The 23643-nt window shown below is 34.0% G+C and overlaps 1 protein-coding gene across 5 annotated transcripts in view; it reads left to right on the forward strand.

Annotated features, from left to right (window-relative positions):
* The first annotated feature begins 3807 nt into the window (after window positions 1–3807).
* The window catches only part of foxo (forkhead box, sub-group O), a 128447-nt gene continuing 108611 nt past the window's right edge, over window positions 3808–23643 (forward strand). The window contains exons 1-2 of one of the 5 annotated variants that reach the window (XM_073083668.1): window positions 3808–5007; window positions 17486–17697. In XM_073083668.1, coding sequence (XP_072939769.1) covers window positions 4779–5007; window positions 17486–17697 — 441 coding nt within the window. In that variant the 5' untranslated portion in view covers window positions 3808–4778. The remainder of the gene's footprint in view (window positions 5008–17485; window positions 17698–23643) is intronic. The other 4 variants (XM_073083669.1, XM_073083665.1, XM_073083670.1 and 1 more) reach the window with 4 other exon arrangements.

Consider the following 23643-nt stretch of genomic DNA (forward strand, 5'->3'; position numbering starts at 1 on the left):
AAGTTGTTGTTGTAATGATGAAGAAAAGTAACATGTTATATAATATAAGAGTAGTGTTCATAAAATAGAGTTATTAAATATTACTTAAATTTTAAGTTTACTTTAAAACTATAATTAGTAAATTCATACAATAACTGTGTTATTAAATTTGAACTCTTAACCGAACAAAGTAAATGACTATTTTCTATGGTACAAAACTTTTGAATCCTGTTCTACACAAGTCCTTTGCTACGCCAGTGCTACGTGCGTAGGCGCTACCCGGACAACGTTACGTCACGTAGCTGGGAATATTTAATCATTATATTTGTAGATATTCAAACTAGACCAAACTAGAAATGCCTAAACAAAAATAAACACATATTTGGCGATAATATTGCATCAACTGAAAATTTTGTATGTACTTATGATAATTGAATGACAAGATTCTAAATAAGTATAAGGCTAAAAATAAATAAAATGTAGGTATGTCCATATGTTGAATGTTCGTTGAATATTCAGAAAAATGTATTGATGAATGATTTAAGTAGTAAATTAAGTAGAATAATCAATGAGTAGAGTAAGCCTACGAGCGACGCTCTACCTACGCGTAGAGTATGGCGATACAGTAAATAAACGAAAAATAGTATCCGCTCACTGTTTAATTTTAACTGATAGGTACAATTTTATTATTAATATAATTTTAACTTCTTTAGGAATATATTGAACAATGTAGGTGCAGACTTCAGATATTCTTAACCAGAACATTGAATATTTTTAGATTACACATAGATTAGAATTACGAAAGGTTCTACCAAGGTTCAAACACCTTCCTAGGATATAGTTTTTGGTTAAATGCACTTTAGTGACGTTTTATTAAAATTACGTTTTACATTGAAATAATAAGGTATAATGTACTAAAGTAGGTATGTAAGTGCTTATTAGGTCGTTTACAATAAGATGACGTATCATATTTTATACATTTTATATTGTAAATAAATATTTTACATCCTTAATATTTCTAACGCTAATTGTTGAATAAGATTGTAATATGATTTAAATAATGAGGTTATCATCCTATGTTGAACGTAAAGGTGGACGCACAGCGAGGCGAGTCTAATGCGGGCACCCGACTGTGTAATTAAGTAATTAAACTGATACACGCACTTATTCCACAGAATTAATATTAGTGCTATGTTACTAGTCACGAAACGTGAAAGGTAACTAATTTTTGACAGCAATTATTTTATGATTGTTATTTTTATTTATTTTCACTGTCTACGTTAAGATCGGACATAGGTATACCTATGCAGGCAAACACCAAGACCCAGAAAAGGTATCTAAATTAAGTTATTAGACTTTTCATATACCTAATTAATTTCGCTTTTATAACGCTTTTTATAACATTTTGTGTGAACTTTGTTTTACAAAAAGTACGTTTAAGTTTAATAGCCATTTCTTCATATTTGAGTTATATGTATCGTATCGTCAGAAACCTAGACGGATATATCTACATACCTATAGTCCGATTCATAATTAGGTGTCCAAAATGTAAACAAAGGTGTTGACCTATTAAGAAAATATATTTCAAATGGTAGTTTCTTATTTTTGACAATATTAAGTTAATATAACGATAGTAAAATAATAATCTAAATAAATTAAAATCAATTTACATTTTCAAATATTTATATTAATTCAATTTCATTTCATACAGTAATAATAATAAAAAACAAGATTTATGGTAGAAAATTTAATTGTGATAATGGTAACACAATCGGGATCCAAAACATTTTTTATGCCGCCATTTTTAAGTTTCGTAGTTGATATTATTCATTTTCGTGATTGTGGTCAAACTCGAATGTTTTCTAGTTTTCATAGCGCGTTTTTTAAATTGTGTGCAGTTACTAAGTTTTTGTTTTTTGTTAAGTTTGTGAAATTTTTCGTTTCTTGTTAATTTGTTAGGGTTTGCAATACCTGTAAACGTATTTTGACAATGATATTTCTTTGTTTACATTTTGGATACCTAATTATGAATCAGACTGTAGACCCAGAATTATTGTCCCTGTAGTTCCGGGACCAGAATGGGGCTACGGTATTCCCTGACTGTCGTAAGAGGCGACTAAAAGGGGGCTTCCAGGGTTGCGGGCGGCAAGAGTGGGCGCTCGAACCGCCCGGCCAGCGGTCTCGGGATGGACGGCGGTATGTGTGGTCGCGTACCGTCGTACGCACCAGGCGGTGTGGCGAACGCCAACTTACCTGGGCAACGAGCAACGAGCTAAGAGGATTCCGGTTGTCTTCCTTTGGAGATACGCAGAGTCGAGGACGGCCACTGGGGGGGTTTTAGTGTGGTAAGAATCCCACATAACTCTGTGTCGCTCCCACGGGACCGGGTACCTTTTGAAGGATTTTATAACAAAAAAAAGACCCAGAATTATAATTATAGGGACTTAATACATGCACAATGCCGAAAATTAAGGTATAATAAAGAGGTAAAAAAACAAAGTGGTTGCAATTCTTTCAATTCAATAAAACTATTTTTACACTAGGTAAGTAAAAAAAATTTAATCGTCGGCACCAGGATAACTATCCTATGGTTTTACCACTACCAGTTTAAGAGGGGGAAACCTTCAAAAGGTACCCAGTGTCGTGGGAGCAACACGGGGTTATGTGGGATTCTTACCGCACTAAAAAAGGTGGCCGTCCTCAGCGTTGCCATGAGGACTCCGGGATCTTCAACGGAATGCAACCGGAGTCCCCTGAACGCGTCGCCCCTTCGGGCTCCTCCTAGGTGAGCTTCAGAACTCACCCCACCGTCTGGTGTTTACGAGGGTATGTGACCACACATACCGCCGTCCTTCCCGGAGTTGCTTGCTGGACGGCTCGACCTCCCAATCTTGCCGCCCGCAACCCCGGAAGCCTCCTTTTAGTCGCCTCTTACGACAGGCAGGGGATACCGTAGCCCTATTCTAGTCCCGGGACTACAGGGACAACCTACCTACTAGTAATACCACTGCTGGGTGCGGATATTCTCTCTGACCCAGACAGCTTAAAGTCATAATCCACCACGTTGGCCAACTGCTTTGAGAACTTTTTGAAGAACTTTTAACCGTTTATGTTTCCACACAATGTTTTCTTTTATTATTAAAGCAAGTCAGCATTATTTTTTAATACACAGCTTTGAAAAATCGTGCGTGAGCATGTGTGGTGCATGTCCGGGATCTTTACATCGGACCCTCAGTTTAAGGGGTCCTATTTTAAAACTACTACGCTATTGCTGCTTTTTAGAAAATGATGCTGAATTTAATATTAATGACTCTTGGTAAATATATAAAACGCTGCATATTAACAAGTCTGTTTAAAAAAATACTTATAGTAGTGTCAGAACTAGACACTATATAGATATGTAATGTAAGTATATCTATTAGTACGATTGAAAACTACCATAATTCGGCTGAAATACAAAAATTAAATGAAAATATTTAATATCCGGATACGAGGCACGTGTAGGTAATTCATCATTTACGTGGGTAGGTATAATATATTATTTGCTTAGACAGAGATCGAATCCGGGACCTGCGTATCAGATCGGACACAGAGTGTCTACGACATCATACAGATCTAAAGAATGTCGTCAATAAACAATTACATTCTACTATCATCTCAAATTGGCATTAAATTACAGAAATCGTGAAGAATAGGTAGGTATAAATAAAACTTCTGTTGTGGTTGCGATGTAAATAACAAGGCATGCACTTCGACGTCAATCTGTAAGAGCAAGGTCACGCGATGCGGCGCACCTACTAAACGACGATAAACTTTTAAAGAATTTAGGAGCATGTGAGGTCTGTAAGTGAAGACGATCCGTTCAGCCGTCAAATGGTCGAGCTTGCGGCGAGTGCGGTCGAGATGGCGACCTGGAGCGGTGCGGTCACACCGAGTCACACGACGCCACTTCTCTATCAGCGCCCTCCTCCGTCCCTCCGCCGCCCGCGGCCAGCGCGGCGCCGAGCGGAATTCGCACGGCAGCCGCGCCTCGCGTCTCGCGACGCGGTCGGTTCAGTCGGTTCAGTGTACGTGCGACCGTTCGCGCTCGAGGACGAATCGTCGCGCCACGCGCGACTCACTTATTACGCAGTAGCGAACTCTGCATACCGCGTGGACTTCTCGCCACCGAATCTCCGTCGTACGCAATCGTGAGGCGATCACTCTCGAAACGGAAAAATACTCAATCCGACGGTTGCGAACTTTCGACACCCAGTGATAACTGTTATCAGTGCGAAAAAGTTGTCAAAGTGCTTGTCGAACTCGAAAGAAGGACCGATCTGTGCAGTGATCTTCGGTACCGTCACGGTGACCACTGTAGGCGACACGACGCGGTGTTGCGAGCCACGTTACAAGGTTATCGCGCCTCTAGCCCGCCAGTGATGAATTGGAAAATCGGCGCGTAGTCGCTCACGTGGTGTGCGCCCCGCCCCCGCCTCGCTCCGCGCTTATATTTAGCGAAAATCGCCTCTCGGGAGCGGCCCGACGGCAGACGCTCTCGGCGCACATCTCTGTTTATGAACGTTAGCGAGACGCCACATGTTATTGGCTTCGTATAACGGAGCCGATAAGGAGGAGTTAGATAACCTCTCCGGATCGCGGTCCGGGTCCGACGACGTTCTGGAAATAGAAAGAAGTCGGTCGAGAAATATTTTTGAGCGCGGTGTGATGGTAACAGCCGAAGTGGGTTCGCGCCGGTGAGCGCTCGAATCGACACACCCACCAAAAAATTCCACTGCTTGCGAAATCGACGGTGCAAGATGTCTTTACAGGGTGGCAACAGTTACCAGAGCCCGTGGTCCTCGCAAACGGCGCTCTCCGAGCTCGAGGGAGCGATGGGGGAGCTTGAACCTCTAGGAGAACTCACCGAAGTCGGCTTTGAGCCACAAACGCGCGCGCGTTCCAACACGTGGCCGCTGCCGAGGCCCGAAAACTATGTGGACCCTAGTGACGACGGTAGCAAGAAGAACTCCAATCAAAATCTGGCCGGTAAATATCTCCTGTCCTCTAAAACATTCATGAGGTCGCACTCACGATATGCGCAACAATTTATGCCGGCCCACGTATTTACAATGCTTTAAAATTAAATATGGATCAATATTGTGCTCTGCGTACTTACAATATTTGAATAACAAAATTGAGTTATGTTAAGTAACGGTTTCGCTGCCAATGTTTACATCGAAAGATAACAGTGTACGACAGATTATAAGGTCGCAAAACAATGTTTATCACTACTATCACCCAAAAAATAATATTGACAATTGATTCTTCAAAAAACGATGAAATCATTGCCGTGCTGATTTACAGATACAATATAAACAACAGGCGACATATAAATATAAACAAACAGAAATATTTTTTTTAAAACGGTTACTACTGGTGGAAGTCGCAGGAAAAGATATGAGTAATGATTAAGTAGTATGAGTAGGGTACATATATTATGCATTCGCATAAGTAAGGAGTCCTATTACTAAATCGATTGTTCAAATCGTTTCTACGGAAATCTGAAATATAAATGTGTCCACTGTCAAGGAAATTCTAACCAATCATTTTTATCATAGACAGGTTAGCTACGCACTTTAAATAAAGTTTAAATCCGATGCATGCTTTTTAAGCATGCATCGATTTAAACTTTATTATCTACGAGTTTTTACTCGTAGATATAAGATGTCATTTCAAATTGACAATAACACTTTACCATAACCGTTACCTTTATTATTATTTTTTTTATAATATAGGAGTAGCAGACGAGCATGCAGTCCACCTGATGGTAAGTGGCTACTGCCGCCCATGGACATCTGTGATCAACCAAGATAGGATAGAAAGGATCAGATATTCCTACCTGAGGTCGGCCACAGATGCGCCTCTACCCCTGAGGACCAAGCTGGAACTCCTCGGAAAAGTATGTCTCCCTTACCACACCCTTCAAAACGGAACACAGCAGCGCTTAACACTGCTGTTATAAGGCAGAAATAGGTGTGGCGGTTGTGCCGCCGGAGTCGAACCACAAAGGGTTCAACAAAAACCTTTCAACTTTATATTTTAGTTATAAAATATTTACCTATGTGTTAGTAAAATTACAAATCTGTCATTCAACTTGAATAATCGACAACTCATACCATTGTTAGCGTTTCAATGGTGTAGAATCGAATATATGAATAGTTAAGTGTATATATTAATTCGCTTAATTATACTTTAAATAAATTTCGCATGTTCTAATAATTTGGATGACCATCAATAACACACAAGATATAACTATTTAAACACTCAATAGGTACTTGAAAATATTTTAGTAGCAAAGTAAGAAGTAAGAAGGAACTTATACAAATATCTACATACTAGAAATATAATCATAAGTAAGTAGGTACCAACAAAACATTTGCATTATCGGAAACAGTCTTGCATTGTAAAACTTTAGTATAATATATTTTATTTAATGGGATTATAGTATGCATACTCGTTTTGTGTCATACATTTCGATTTAAGTACCATATTTTTAATTAAGAGGCAAGTATGGATTGATTTAAATTTAAATCACCTTGAATTTAAAAGCCAATATCATTTATTCGAAATATGCATAAAGACATCAGCAATATTAATTTAAATAAGATACGATATGATATAAATGTTAAAATATTGTTTAAGCAAAATATAGTGTACGTTTTATTAAAATTGCCGTTTCAATAAAATTGTAGTGACAAAATGCACGAATGGATTCAGTCCATTAACATTTTTCTGTAGGTATAGTCATTTTCTATATCAAAGTCAACTTGCCTAGAGGGTATTGTTTAAATCACATTATAGATATTAATAACTAGAGGACCCAGCACTCGTTAATCATATACTAACCATTCCGGTTATAAATAACATTAGTCAGTGTAACTTTTTGCGAAATAATGCATATTTACACGTTCAAAAGCTATTTTTCTCTTCACACTAAAATCATATTTGCAAAAATTGCGATTGACTAATGATATTAATTTTGATGATGCTTTAGGTTCAAATGCCAGTTGCTTTAACGATGAGGTAAACATATCATTATTGTCATCAAAGACGTGTAGTGTCTTTGATGCCAATAAACTAACTAATACCTTCCTTAGTTTCCACTTGGCTTGATGAAACCTAAACGATTCCGTTGGTGGTTTAATGTAGTCCGAAAAAAACGAATTTGACGAATGTTACATGAAATCGTATTGCAAAATTTGACGACGGTGAAATAGCGTAGAACTTTTGAAAAAATGACGGTTGTACATAGTCAACCTATGGATTAAAAAATGAGATTCTGTACAATATTATTTTCTTCGTCCTATCATATAAACAAAAACAATATTGTTTCTTATGATTATCAGAAAACCTTTATTTGATACACATGTTATGGGTGCTTATAAGTAATTAGTCTGCCATTGTAGGGAATATTGGATGTAGAATGACGTCACTACGCTAATCACATCAACTAATGGATTATCATCGAAACCAAACGTGTATGCAAAATTTCAACCCAATCGGTTGGGGTTAACCACTTTAAAATTCTATTTCAAGATTTTACCATCACATCACATCACCATCACTTATAAAATACCTATATAGTTAAACACATCAATATGTGATATTTGACAACATCTATATTCGTTAAAATAATTGATCATAATAATTATTGAAATCCCTTTTGTACTTCCAAGTAGAACATGCCAGGGTAAGATACGCTAAAATGGACACTCCTAGACAATTCTTAGAAGGGCAGTCGCCACGATTATTGTCCATGTTTGCTCAAGCAAATTAAATATTAAGTACTTGCCTTGTACCCTAAATTTTAACAATGCTTTTTAACAATTCATTAAATTAACCTTTTTCTCTATAGACGTTGACCTAAATTAATATTCTATTATGTAACGTGTCAATCACAAATTCACATCAAAAGTTATTTTTCAATATATTTGAAAAAAAAAAATTTAACAAAAAATACAACCGACTGCTATGTCACTACAAAGTAAAAAATAATTGAAATAAATGTTGGTTTAGTACATATTTGTGATGTATGAGTACATTTATATTAATACAATATAAAATTGCAAAAACGTGATCATGAATGAAGGTAAGGTCTGAATTTACTTTGATTGAAACCGCCCGCTCGCAGGGCGCTACCGCGCCCTGCTCGCTTAGTTTTATATTATCTTATATGTTCCAACCTAACCTAACTAAATAGTCAATGATGAACTGACTTTGCAATTCCGTTCGAACCTACACCAAATATCTTCAAACACAACTCAATTATTCCCATCGGTTGAGGAGTTACATATTTTGTCTCCGAGCCACATTATCAGACCCTTAAATAGTCAATGATGAACTGGCTTTGCAATTTCATTAGAACCTACACCAAATATCTTTAAACACAACTCAATTATTCCCATCGGTTGAGGAGTTACATATTTTGATTCCGAGCCACATTATCAGACCCTTAAATAGTCAATGATGAACTGGCTTTGCAATTTCATTAGAACCTACACCAAATATCTTTAAACACAACTCAATTATTCCCATCGGTTGAGGAGTTACATATTTTGACTCCGAGCCACATTATCAGACCCTTAAATAGTCAATGATAAACTGGTTTTGCAATTTCATTAGAACCTACACCAAATATCGTCAAACAAAACTCAATTATACCCATCGGTTGAGGAGTTACATATTTTGTCTCCAGAACCCACTCTGATCCTCATCATATTTAAATGGGACCAACTTGTAGCAATTGTCCATACATGAAATTAAAGGCATTAAAATAGGTTCATAAACGGCGAAGTTATGGCTGTTATTTACATGGGTGGAGGAGTTCCCCTCATTTTCTCCAGAACCCATCGATGGATTCTAACCATATTTAAATGGGACCAATTTCCAGCTCGTCCCTACACATTAAAAAAAGAATTAAAATCGGTCCACTAACGGGGGAGTAATTCGTGTACATACATAAAAAAAAAAAAAAAAGATACCGGCCGAATTGATAACCACCTCCTTTTTGAAGTCGGTTAAAAATGTATAAATTGTTTGTCATAATTTGATATATATGAAATATATACATGATGAAATACAAAACAATTATAATAGGATTGATATTCTATAATATAGGCGCATTACAATCAATCACATTACAATCAATTAAATTTACTACGTAAATGTAACCGAGAAAAGTTTTATATAATTTTAATTTTATTCATATCATTGTCACTACTACTACGCAAATAGGTCATAACCAGAGATCATGTTACAGGAATGTTATAATAAGTAATCATTCTACGTTTGTATGTCTGACACAACAAATTTTAATAACCGACTTCACACATTGGAGCCAGCAATGGCCAACCTACTAAAATACAATTTACTGTAAGCTAAGCGCTCCAAATAAACCAACAGAGTCTCGTACTTTTTACGTCATTAAATCAATGGGCATGTCCACCTGTTAAATAAAAAAATGTGAGCCGTCACGGGACGCCTGGCAGATGTGAAACATCGACATTATTTTGTAAAAGTAATATGCAGAAAAGAACATATTGTGATAGGAACTAAATATGTCATAATGATAAAATAAAATATTACGATTTTTTTCCAGATAACGATGACTATTGAATTCGATTGCGCATGGCGTCGCGTCGCCACACCGTACACACTACTGCATATAGACTGTATATATATATATACCATCGTATAGCGTCGCCACGCCAGAAATCGGTTTTACGTGCGGCTATAGATGTTTCACATCAAAAATATGTTATTAAAATATACAGAAAAAAATAAATTGGCTCCAATATATTAGTAAACTCAAGAATCTTAGCTAGTTATTTCAATATATTACTAAAATCGTAAATTATAAGTATCAATAATGAATGTTTCACAATAAATGCCACTATGATTAGAAAAATTAATTAATTTTTTAATGTTCATATTTATAACAAATAAGAAAAAACTTTCGTGCGCTGCACGCCATCAGCTGATTTTGAAATACAATTCTGTCAGTCTTAATAAATTTATTCTCTGAGAAGAATGACATTAAAATTAATTAATAATTTAAAAACATTGTATGCAATGATTTTTATGTGAATTTTAATCTACCAAGATAGTAGATTTTACATTTGCTGGCGCTCAAAACACACCAAATATACGCGTGCTTAATGCACAGATAAATGCATACTTTAATTATAAAAAAATAATTAACTTACTGATGACTTGACGGTGTGTCATAGTGTGATTTTGCTTTCTTTGCCGAAGGCTGATCACTTTCACTCTCTAAATTATCACGGTCAGACATTTTATTATCAGAAAAATAAGCGGGCAATACTTAAAACATACAAAATACGTCAAGTGGTGTAAAACGAGTTAAAACGACTCCAGTCGCTCTCGCGCGGCGTAGTAATACACACGAATGTCACTGAACACGTTAAACGTCATTATTTTGAATTTTAAGCCTCAAAATGCCTTCTTGTGTAATGCATAAATGCAAAATTTATGCTCGAAAAAGAAACAAGATTCATGGAATCACCTATCACACGTAAATGAAGAGAAATTATTAAATTTTGTTTATTTTTCGTGTTCGATCCGCCATGATTACATGAGTAACCAGAAAGAGACAAAGTATGTTTTTATCAATGAAAGTGATAAAGACGCAAAATGCATGACCATGCATTTTGCGTCTTTATCACTTTCATTGACAAAAACTTTCATTGATTGAATTGAACTGTCATAGATCAATGAAAAAATTTTCATTGATCTATGACCATAGATCAACAGAACAGAAGTGACATTTTATTGAAGCTCACGATGTTCATACGTGTATGTTATAGTTTAAGATCCCACTGCTTAATTTTTATATTAGTGTGTTTTAGTCAAAATATAACTTTTTATAGTTTATTTTAATAAAATAAAATCGATATATGGGAAATTCTGTATCCTAATCTCTAAATTTTCTTCGATATCTGTGGTAAATAATAAAAAATATTACCATAAAATTTATATAGGATAGTATACGGTATTTTAAAATTTCTTTAATTGAATAAATTAACCTAAACATAATTTAATAAACAATCTTTGTATAGCCAGAAATTAATCCTCAAAAAGACCACGGTAAGATTATATAAAATTCGCATGTCACGATGTTAGTTACTGTACTCCTGCGAAACGCTCTTACTGATTTTCATCAAAATTTATATGCATATTCAGTAAGTCTGAGAATTGGCTACTATCTATCTATTTTTCATATCTCTTAAGTGATAAGGGTTGTTCACCCTTAACATTTTTTTATTTATATGGCAACACAATGTTTGCTGGGTCAGCTAGTACATTTATAAAATGTACACAACTTTGCAATTAATGGTCGTGTGTAAAATAAAACTGAAAATAATAAACATAAATTAGTAAAGATACTTCGCCGCCTTGAAATTGAATGAAGCCACAAACGGCTTATTAGTAAGTTTTTTTTGAATTCTTGACAAATAAAAACATTTTTAGAGAAAATTTACAAATAAATAACTAATACTGCGTAATTTACATAATAGATAAATAATTATTTCAAATATTTTAGGGACATTTTAGCACGGAGACGTGGCAAAACTTTTTTACGCAACTATTTCAATTCTCAAAACTGGGTACATTTTCTTGTTAGGAGTGAGTAATCTTTACTAATATACGATAATAAATATAAACAATTTTTAAATCGTATATTTTAAACCAGTCGATACATCTGTATAGATACATTCTTTCATCAAATTATATATTTATATAATAATAATTTATTTAGTTAAACTGTACTATAACATTTCTACGTAAACGATGTACTAAAACTATTATCGACAGTTCTGGACATTTTTTACCTTCTGTTCCATTATTTCATTGTCTTTGACAAGCATGAGTATCAATGAGAAATATACGTCCATACGTCCCGTTTTTAACGGGACAGTCCCTTTTTTCGATGCTTCGTGCCGTTGTCTCCGAAATGAACCGTTGCCATTGTCAATTAAGTAACAGTAAATATTATAATTGTGAAAAAAACATGGGGTGCTCCATTTATCAGTTTTCATAAAGCGCCCCACATTTTTGCACAATTATACTATTTACTTTTCCTTAAATGATTCCTAGATTGAAAATTATTTTCTACTTTTTAGTTAATTTTATCATAAAAGCGTGTTTTTTATTATTTCTAACTATATTTTTTCAAGTAAAAAGTATTTGACATAAAAAAATCGATGTCCCGTTTTGACTGAAGTAATCATTGGTCACTATATTCCATGGTCAATATTTACGTTTGCGTACACTTAAAACGCAAGGTCAAACACTAGTTGTCTTTTTTTATCACATTGTTCTAATAGCTCTGTCCCTTATAGAACATTTGTCTATGTAGTTAAAGGTAATCGTCGCCACGCCAGAAATCTTTTTTACGTGCGGCTATAGATGTTTCACATCAATAAATGCAGCTCCTTAATAACAATAATGAATCCCTTATAAGGAAAAAGTTCTGTTGCAGTTATTTTCCGATGCATGAGTACATTGCTATTCCTGAAGACTAGGTTTAAAACGAACAATATCGCGTTTGACACCTTCAAAGATATTTGATATACCCACTCAATGTTCAACCCTTTCACTCGACAATAACTATAAGGCTATTAAATAACAATAGACGAGACGTGGACCACGAGTCCACGAGCGAATCAAATTATCAAAAAATGGAGCAACGTCACATGGTTTTATTCTCGGGTACAAAAGAATAATGAAGCTTTAGAATTGGTATCAAAAAAACGCCATCTCCAATCCAATGTTGGTTCAAATGTTGGATTGTCAATACCAATGTGTGTGGTGGAGATAGAATACATTGCACCCGTATTAAAAACTTACAGACGTAGACGTATAATATTACGTACGAGTTGTGCGTAATAAGCAATTTGCATTGGCAAAACACTATTAACCTTTCCTATGTCTGAATTACCTACAGTGATGTAAAATGCATAAGCGATTAATAGACAGACATTTACTACGTAAATTCCTATAATAAAAGAATTTCAATAAAAGACACACCTAGGTACTTCTGTTTTATAGATGCAACTGCTGTGTTGGTTTGAGAGGAAGTAAAGATCTTTTGTGTATTGTTGATAGTAATGGGCATGCACCCATGACTATCCCAGTGCTGCACATGGTCTCAGAACGTGAAGCATGGGGTTGTCCACACGCAAGGAAAGTGCAAAGACGTCACACACTTTTCAAAACTTAATTTTTTAGAGAACGCTTTCTTATTCTTCGGATTACTTCGGAAATATCAGAGGCATTTGAACCCTGACTTCTAACGTAAAAGATAAATAATTATTAATTACTAGAAAGGCACGAAGCTAAAATTGTTCATAATAGTTAGGATATAATATACAAATAGACAGGCCCTAGTGGTTAAGAAACTCGGCCTCTCAATCGAGGAGTCCGAATCCCAGGCACGCACCTCTGATTTTTCAAAGTTATGTGCGTATTAGAAATTAATTATCACTTGCTAAACGGTGAAGGAAAACATCGTGAGGAAACCTGCATACCTGAGAGATTTATAAAAAAAAATCTGAAACGTTTGTGAAGTCTACCAATACGCACTTGGCCAGCGCGGTGGACTAAAGCCTAATTCTTCTCATTATGAGAGGAGACCCGTGCCCAGCAGTGGGACAGTAATGGGTTGATGATGATGATGATGAATCTACAAATAAACTAAGAATATATATGTCGTTTTTTGCGATTTTATCATAGTTTAACTGTAAATACTGTTGATACTTCTCATCAGATTTCATCTTTTTGCGCTGAACCCCATTTATTTTTCTAAAATAAAAGCCGATATTTCTCCTCATAATTAGGTACTTCCCAGCGAAAGTCCGTCAAAATCGGTTCGAAGATTAGCAAGAACAACCAGATAGACAGACAGACCAAAGTTTTATTTATTTATTAAATAGGTTACCAACATAAGAAACAGTGTTTACATAAATAAATTTTAAACAAGCTCAAATACATTACTTACAACTGTTATTACTATTACGAGTAATCACATCATGCATTATTAGGTACATGTTACACATTTTACACATTTCATAATGTTTTTTCTGTCATGATTTCCCATAAGCATTAAAAAGCTGTTATGTGGTACTTTGAAACAAACACTCCAATTTCATTCACTGTGTAAAGATAATCTTAACTGGCTCGCTAGAAGAGTCATGTTATTTACAATTTTAATATATTAAAGGCGATTATGTGATGCGTGGGCGGACACTTTACGAGTATTGTTCTTGTCCCGTTATCTTTAGTTCCGTATCTAGAGGTCTATTCTGTACGAAATTTCGGCCGAATTAACGGATAAAATTACTTACAGGTGTATGTTTCAGGCACAGACCATTTTCTTTAAAACCTGTAGCACTATATATTTCATCAATATTTAGATAATTTCGTAAAAGAAAAAACGATATTAATAAATTAGGCAGTTAAACTTGTCACTTTACGGCTGCAGGCAAAATAAATTTGGGTGTTCTTTCTTTGGATTAGGCCCTTTTACTTTCGCACAGACCGAAAACTTCATTGACGGTTATACAGAGTAGACTTCTTATTTGATAAATCCGTCTAACGTAGACGTCTATGGATGACTCCACTAATAGTACCGTCACTGGACTTAGCAAAGCTTGAATTGTTCCCACATTCAAATATTCTGTAAAGTACCTACGCAACGAATTGATCAAATATTGTGAACTAAAGGAGTAAAGGTGTTAAAACCATTTTCGTGTCAATAATTATCAACATTAAGACATAATATTTAAAAACAACTAAACTCTTAAATAACGTGTATACGGTCGTAACTTCTAGTTGGAACAATGACGTCATGAGCGAAGAAATATATAATATCTACTTTCTGTATAGAAAACATATTATAACATGGCTTAGATCTTAATTTGCGTCATTTCGAACGACATTGGCGTCAATTGTATCATTCAAACTAGTTTTTGTTCCATGTAAATGTGGTCTTATTATCATCATTATAAAACAAGAACCAATATTATAAGTTCTAGGGTTAGTTACTCACTATCGTGTTTATTAACTTTAATATTCACACGTACTAATGCTAACTGATTACGACGAAAGACAAATTTGTCGGTATTTTAAATTGTCATCTACCATGATATACCTAGAATGTAGAAAAAAGCTCAAATTTCTTTGTACTACTATCAAAATCTTATAATTTGATTTTATTTTGAGTTTCATGACGTAATATTAGTACCACTTATACCATTTTTATACATAATCATTTTAATTTAAATTGTTAATGTAATATGAGACGCTTTTATTGGGATGAGAATTGATTATCACTGTGTTAGATAATTTTTCTTTTCTTCTAGAAATAATGAACTAAACTTATGTTACAGTGAAGCAGAAGCTTAATAATGATAGATTTTGCTTTTAAGAAGTTTTAAGTACCTAACAGAGGGATTAAGTCCGAACGCCTCGTGTAGTATAAGTCTCTTATCATACCATTTATTAAACTTGAAATAAGTGTTATCGAGCAGAAGTGTAGTGGTAGTGGTGTAGTCGACATACGAAGGGTTGAAAATTAGTAAGAACTTTATTGATGGTTTTAGCATTACCGTCCAACTTAACCTATTTACATTACCAAAAGTATTACCTAACAATACCAAGAACTAGTTACTGAGTATCTGTGGATATCTGGGATATTTATAAGTAGAATACGTCACAAGCGAGCTAATAACTCATTAACAAAAACATACATTACAGAAAGTAACGTTTGTACAACAACAATGTGTAGGTACATTACAAATCGGTATATTTTTAAATAATTTTGTTAATCTGTTAATAGTTACATTTAATCATGTAAATTATATATAAATATAACTTTACAAATAACTACTACTACTTTTTACAAATAAATAAGACTTCAAAGGATTTGAATTGTGATCGCTTCAGTAGGGTCGTATTAGTAGTGATAGTCGTAGTAATAGTGCGATCAAAATGCCTCCATTTATGTATATATTAAAAATTAATATAGTTTTAAATGCTTACAATAGTACATGTTTTCTTGGCAAAACAGAACTTAAGCTTTTCCTAGAGCCATTTGGGTACGCTAGATAAGTAGACGCTACAAAGACAGACAGACAAACACGCAAAAAAGTATTAAGTATTAATGGTTTTAAAAATGTCTTTTTTGTGTAAGTTCTTTTAACTGACAATATACTTTTATCCGTTAGTGTGATAATCACAGTAGATTTGTCCTATATTGTCTCCATTATAATGAACGTAACACAAAACCTTGAATGTGTATAAATACGATATCTGGCCGAAGATATTTTTATCATAAATCTATAGGTTATCGGTACCAAGCTGGGACATTCGATAAGATACTGTGAAGCTAAGGACAGACAGATCTGCTGCAAAATCATATTTAGTTATTTTAATATATCTATTTAAATTTGTTTATCATGAATGAAAGAAAAATTAAACGGTCTGTTTATATTTTAGAAATAAATGCGATTTTGAAAGTTACGGAAATAAAGGTTATAAAAGGTAATACATACCTTAACAGAAGTTATTCCTTTCCTGTCCGTTCGCCATAGTTAATTTTAAAAAGTAAGTGAACTTTTACTACGTTTTACACAAATACCTATATCCTTTTGCAACTGATGCATAATTTACCTACTTTCATTTATAATAAATATTCATTAATATTAAAAAAATATTATTGTGTTTGAATATGTGGGTCCAGTTATGTATAATATAAAAATTACTGGAAAGGTTTTTTCTTGCATTAATAAAAGGAAGGTTCAGCTAAGGTCATAAATAATTAAGGATTTTTTTCAGTCAAAATCTGTAGTGATAGTTTATTTTGATTCAAGTCGTATTGAATTTGATTTATACAAATTCTTATAGGGTACCTACTGCTTCTGCTACATTAAATATTACATAGAAATAACAGTAACCTTACATCACAGTAATACGGAGAAATAAAGTTACATAGAACCGTTTTGAAATGTGACAATTAGGTAATTACATTATTAGGGCATAGAATACGTTCTAGGAGATTTAAAGGCACGTATTGAGGTGAAAATAGAGTATTCAAACATTCAGTGATCGGCATTGTGATTTAAAACAATTATTATTTTGTTAAATTATAATAAAATATCTGATATGCATATAACAGAATGCAGTGAGTTTGTTTGCTATATAAATATATTTATTTAAACAATTCAATGTTCAACAATTTCAGTTTATCAAAATAGTTTTACAGATTTACATCTAAATCTGTAATTCTGTAATACATATTCCAGAACTACATTGGAAAGTATTAGTGTCTTCTTTGTCCACCAAACTAAAAAAACAATGTATTCTTTCAATTATATAAAGATGCATGTTTTATGAGAATCACTGTAATCCAAAAACAATTTCTAACACACTCTTTTTCTACAAGGTGCACCTCCGCTGCCGTCCTCAACCCTTACGAAGAAGAACTCATCCAGAAGGAACGCGTGGGGGAACCTCTCGTACGCAGATCTCATAACCCAAGCCATCACCTCAGCGCAGGACAACAGACTCACACTCTCGCAGATATACGAGTGGATGGTTCAAAATGTGCCATACTTCAAGGATAAGGGAGACAGCAACTCCTCGGCTGGATGGAAGGTCAGTGCTGATTTGAATTCTGACGAAAAACAGCTCACCTTCAGTTCGGTATTCTAGTATGACGAATTAATTTAAAATTTCACGAAATGTTAATACTAAAATATTTCTCAAAATTAGGGGCCACGTTAGTGTACCAGGCGTAGTCGAATAGAAACCTTTTACGGAAAGCAACTTGATGCTTTATTATAATTAACGATAATACATTATTTCTCCATAAATAATTTCATATCGGTACATATTTATTTATTTATTTACTAGGTAATATTATTTCCCAATTAAAACCTAACACTTTTGACGCAAAAATAATTCATTAATAACTTAATTGCTTTATTTCACGGAAATATTTTGTTATGTATGCATTCTATAATGAGTTCATCGGTATAATTCTGCTGTGGTTTTATATCTAAATCTAGACTAATATGGCCATGCCTATGCTCAAATGGCATAGGTTCACCTTAAGTAATTTATATATTTTTTTCGAATGGAAATCTAGTAAAATGACAAATTCTATGACAAGGTAACGCTGAAGTTCGCTCAAATCGTTAGAAACGTTTTCTAGATAGAGCGAGGAACGGTATATCTACAAGAAATGCTTAACATTGTACGATAATCCTATATATTCATCGTAGTTATAACCCTGAGTTACTGAAAGAAACATTTTCTAAAACAAAATTTAATGAGGAATGTAAGCTTGAAGTCCGCAGTACAAATATTCAAATGGCCGCGAGATTTGGATGCCCGCAAGCAATTTTCGGCGGATACATTTTTAAGGGAATTCTTGTCATGAATCACTTGGCGGGTGTCCATTACGATCAGCGTGGCATCTCGCCACAGATCCAACATTGACTATCGGGATCGTGAGCTGAACATTGACCTAGTAACAAAATAGAGTCTAGTACTAATTCTTGTTTTTTTTTTTGCAAGGAAACCATGAATGAACATTAAAAACATTATAGTAACCTCAACATCAAAGAGCTTAGTAACGTCATGTAGTTTTTAATTTAGGATGTAGTAATTAAATTTATATCAATGAAAATTTTTATTTTAGTTATGCTATTATAAACTCAATCTGAAGCACTGTAATACGTTAAACAGCCGACTTGAAAAAAAAAACACTTTCATCTGTTCTTTAAACGTCTTTAAAACGTTACAATTTAGTCCACTTGGCGTGCAATATTATGCCGGATACTTTGCAAAAATCATGTGCGTATTCCTCTCAATTAAAATCTAAAAGCCTTGTTAATACATCAATATAATTAAAATATAAAGGGGTAACTTAGTCAATACTTGTATGATTAATGATAATTCTAGTAAGTTTTCCACTTTCATAATAGTAACAGTTTAAAATAACAGATTAAACTTTACGACAATATTTGCGAGTCTGATAAATAAATCTCTACTATAAAATTGTATCTTGTAAGGAGAGGAGCATAACGTTGTTGATAAAAAATATATAGTAACAGTTATTTTATGTTTCTTTTAGTCAAAGCTGTTATGATATATATTGGAAACCTATATTTATATCAGAGTATTTAACACTGCCATTACTGGCTATTTTTTTTACGTAATTTTACAGAGCAGTAAATTTATTTACTTCATTGTATGCATGTCTAAAACTATAAGTCACAGTCAAGTTATATAATAAACATAGATTAGTAAAGATTACTCACTCCTAACAAGAAAATGTACCTTTTTTTTATTTTTCTTAACGAGGGGGAAACCTTCAAAAGGTACCCGACGACGTGGGAGCGACGCCGGGTTATGTGGGATTCTTACCGCACTAAAACCCCCCCGGTGGCCGTCCTCAACGCTTGTTGGAGAACTCCGGGATCTCCGACGGAACGCAACCGGAGTCCTCCAAGCGCGATGCCCCGATCGGGTTTTGCCCTGGGGGAGCAGTTTTCGCTCCTCCATTTGGTGTACACGACGCTATGCGACCACACATACCGCCGTCCTTCCCGGGATCGCTTACTGGACGGCTAGAGCTCGCACTCTTGCCGCCCGCAACCCCGGAAGCCCCCTTTTAGTCGCCTCTTACGACAGGCAGGAGTTACCGTAGCCCTATTCTAGTCCCGGAACTACAGGGACAGACAAGAAAATGTACCTAGTTTTTTTAGAATTGAAACAGTTGCGTAAAAAAGTTTGCCACGTCTCCGTGCTAAAGTGTCCTTAAAATATTTGAAATTATTATTATAAATTATTAAATTATCATGAAAATTACGCAGTATTAGTAATTTATTCGTAAATTTCTCTAAAAATGTTTTTATTTGTCAAGAATTAAAAAAAAGAACTTACTATAATAAGCCATTTGCGGCTTCATTCAATTTCAAGGCGGCGAAGTATGTTTACTAATCTATGATAATAAATAAGATTTTAAATCCTAGTTGTGACTTGTATTCTGAGGGTGAGAGTGAGTTTCTCAAAGATTTTCATCTACTTTTATCATTAGCAGCGACTCCATCTCTACAGGGAGTTTATGTCCAAAAATGTTTTTAAAGGCAGATGAACTAATGGATATGACGACATGACGACTTTAATTTAGTATTAATAATCTAATAGTAGACGAAATATTCCTAAGACCATCCTAAAACGCACCTATATAATATGTATGTATAATAATATAAATAGCATGAGCTATAACGTATTGATATCGAGATAAACGTAATTAAATGCGTTCGTCGCTAAACAGTTTGAACTCACGCCACGGGCGATTTCCGCGTTCTGTACTCGCTGGCAATTAAATACGTTAGGGCTGCACACTTTGATTTTGGAAAACACAGAAAAATAATAAAACTAAAATTAAAAAAATAATAATAATAAGATTTGATTTCTTGTATGAAATAAATATATCTGTATACTATAATTGAATTCATAAAAAATAATTTAAGTAGAACTTCGCCCAGGGTAGTCAAATTCATATTGATAACGAGCTTCCTCCACGATACAACAGGTCATTTCCGGTAGTGAGCTTTAAATAACTAATACAAAATTTAAATATTTTAAGTGCAGGATTTTTTTAATGAATTAATTTTGTAAATGAAATAGTAAATCCGCCATTTAGTATAATAAAAAGGTATAATCGCGTTACTTATCTATTGGATAACATAGAACGAGTTACTTCATCCAAACACACGTATAAAACATGTACATTAACGTAACAAAACCTGTTAGAAGTGACGTATAACTTAACTATAAACAAACACTATACTATTAGAATTATTGAAAATAAAACGACTTACATTTACTTATGTGCAAAATGTTGGTATTTAAAAATAAAAAAAAAACCATGTTACTGGAATTTACAATATACAGCGCACTAGCAACCCTGGTTATCAAGAATTACTAATTATATATTCACTTTTAGGTCGTAGCATGCGGTCATAACATGTACTATATTCGTCGTTACAATCATTTGTGTGGTTTTGCGGTTTAGCTATGTATTCAAAACTTAAACTCGATAACATTTCGCAACGGTATATAAATAAGCGTCTAATAAAGCCATTTATCCATATAAAATAATGCAATTAAGAATTATGTTTATATATATATTTCTTATGTGCGTGTGTATGTCACTGAACTCCTCCTAAACGACTGGACTGATTTTGATGAAATTTGTTGTGTGTGTTCAAGGGGACTTGAGAATGGTTTAGACTCACAATTTTGTCCATGGGAAAAGGTTTTTTTAATTAATTTTTAATTCGTAAGTAGTTGTTGATTTTGGAATGTTTCACATTGGATTCGACAGACTTCGCTACCATCGCAGTTTCAAATATTCTATCTATTTTTCAAACCTGTAAGTGATAAGGGTTGTTGTTCACCCTTAACATTTTTTTTATTTATATGGCAACACAACGTTTGCCGGGTCAGCTAGTGTATTATAGAAATTATTATAGAAATAATATTTCAATGTTTGTATTTCACAATAACGGTCATTTTCTTGTATTGGTATCTATGAGTATTTTAGCATCATAATTAATATAGTAATCATTACTGAAATACCACTAAACTTAATATTGAACTCAATTAAGGCGTTGGTGGGCACGATTATTTTTTAAAATAATTTTAAAACGAATTACGAGAAATAAATGTAAATTTCGAATCGATTTGCGATAGACAAAAATACGAATAAGAGACCTTTATTTCTCTTTTAAAAATAAATTACCGGTCTTACGGATATCGAATGTCGTATTTTTCTTTCTTTTCTTTTACTTCGGTGTCGTTTTTCAAGACTGTTGCGTGTCTTGCTGAACTATAAAACGTTATTTAATTATAACATCAGTATAACATAATTTTGATAAAAATAGATAAATTACAAGCTTCGTGTATGTATCCATACTATAAATTATTTTAATACAAATTGTCCGGTAAAAATCTTTAAAATAAACTTGTTTTATTTAGGAAATACATATATACAAAAGTTAAAATTTCAATGTACATTCCGTTCTTTAAAATAACCTAATAATATTCTGCACCTTTCTTAAATCGTGTTCCGAATAATAATTTCAAGTTTGAAAATGTGCTTGTCTACTGCGTCGTAATATGCGAATTAGCAGTTTACTATGCGATATTGTCAAACAATCGTTCGATATTCGTTTGCGTATGAATTAGGTGATGTCATTACATCACCGTCAGGCTCGTTATACAAAAACTGAGTACCGACTGTATAGGGGAAAGACTTGTAGTTTTATTTCTTAGAAGCGCTACGCATTTTGGTCGAATTGCGCAGTGGCGCTCGTTATCTCAATCCGAACCGCGACACGACCGATATAAATGATAATAAAAACACTACACTCCAATCCCGAACGCTTCTAGCCACACATTCTCTGAACGCAACGTCCATTACATTTATCCGAGCAAAACTTGAAACGCAAAAATGATAAAAGCGGCGATGGAACGCGTAATACAAGGATTATCAATTCTCGGCCACACGTCGTTGACACGCCCTCGCTTAAGCGAATTGAATAAGAAATACAGCGAACTGCTTTAAATATTTCATTTCAATAACCAGCATTAGATACAAGTGAACGTTTATACAACTCGCTGATGATTATCTTAACGCTTCGAACTTGGTGACCTTCGGAAGCTTACCCGTGGCATTGATTAATATTTACGCATACAATACCCAGTCAAGCGCCGCGAATGCAACTATAAGTTTTAAAACTTATCACTTTTGCATACAGTTTAAAATTCCACGCACGTAAATCGTGTCATCGTGTGCTTAGCTAATTAGCAATGTGTTGAATCGTGCATCACGTTTTCACACAGAACGATTTGAATGACGTCCGAGAGGGACGGCCGATGTTCCATCTCGTAAGGTGAATGAATTGTAAATTACTGAACATGTGCTCACTTACTTCAGCCAATAATACGTTTTTGTTTTCCAGATGCAAAATAGACTTATTATTTCTCGGAAATATTGTCAACATTTTATACGCATTTTATAGATCTCGAGTTTTTGTACTCACATATAAAACTTTCTAATTACTTATTACAATATTTAATGTTACATAATTATACAGGGTGAATTTTTAAAACGGGCCTTCAGGGCCAAATCCGAAACTATAAGGATTAGCGAAAAATGCTGAAAGGAGTTACGAGGCCGATTTTGATAAAAACTAAAACTGCATCATTAGTTTTTTAAAATATCTTTTTCCCTAGCCGGGAATCGAACGAGTTCATTTAAAAAAAAAATACACCCTCTATATTATTCCACCATCTGATAGTGTCGCTTATAAGGATTAAATTCTGGGAAGTAATGTTATGTGACAAATTAAAGGAAAAGGATTTTTTTTTAAAAAATACATATTTTTCCATACACTGCCATACTAATCCTTAAGGATTATACATAACAAATGATTTATGTGTAATTCTTTAGAAACATACGTAAGTCATACCATTGAAGAATTTGTTGGTTAATCAACTAATTATTCGATGTTATAACCGTGA

This window comes from Epargyreus clarus, unplaced genomic scaffold (assembly GCF_041222505.1).
Source record: "Epargyreus clarus isolate Ecla_fem2 unplaced genomic scaffold, WU_Ecla_fem_2.2 ptg000019l, whole genome shotgun sequence".
Taxonomy (NCBI): Eukaryota; Metazoa; Arthropoda; class Insecta; order Lepidoptera; family Hesperiidae; genus Epargyreus; species Epargyreus clarus.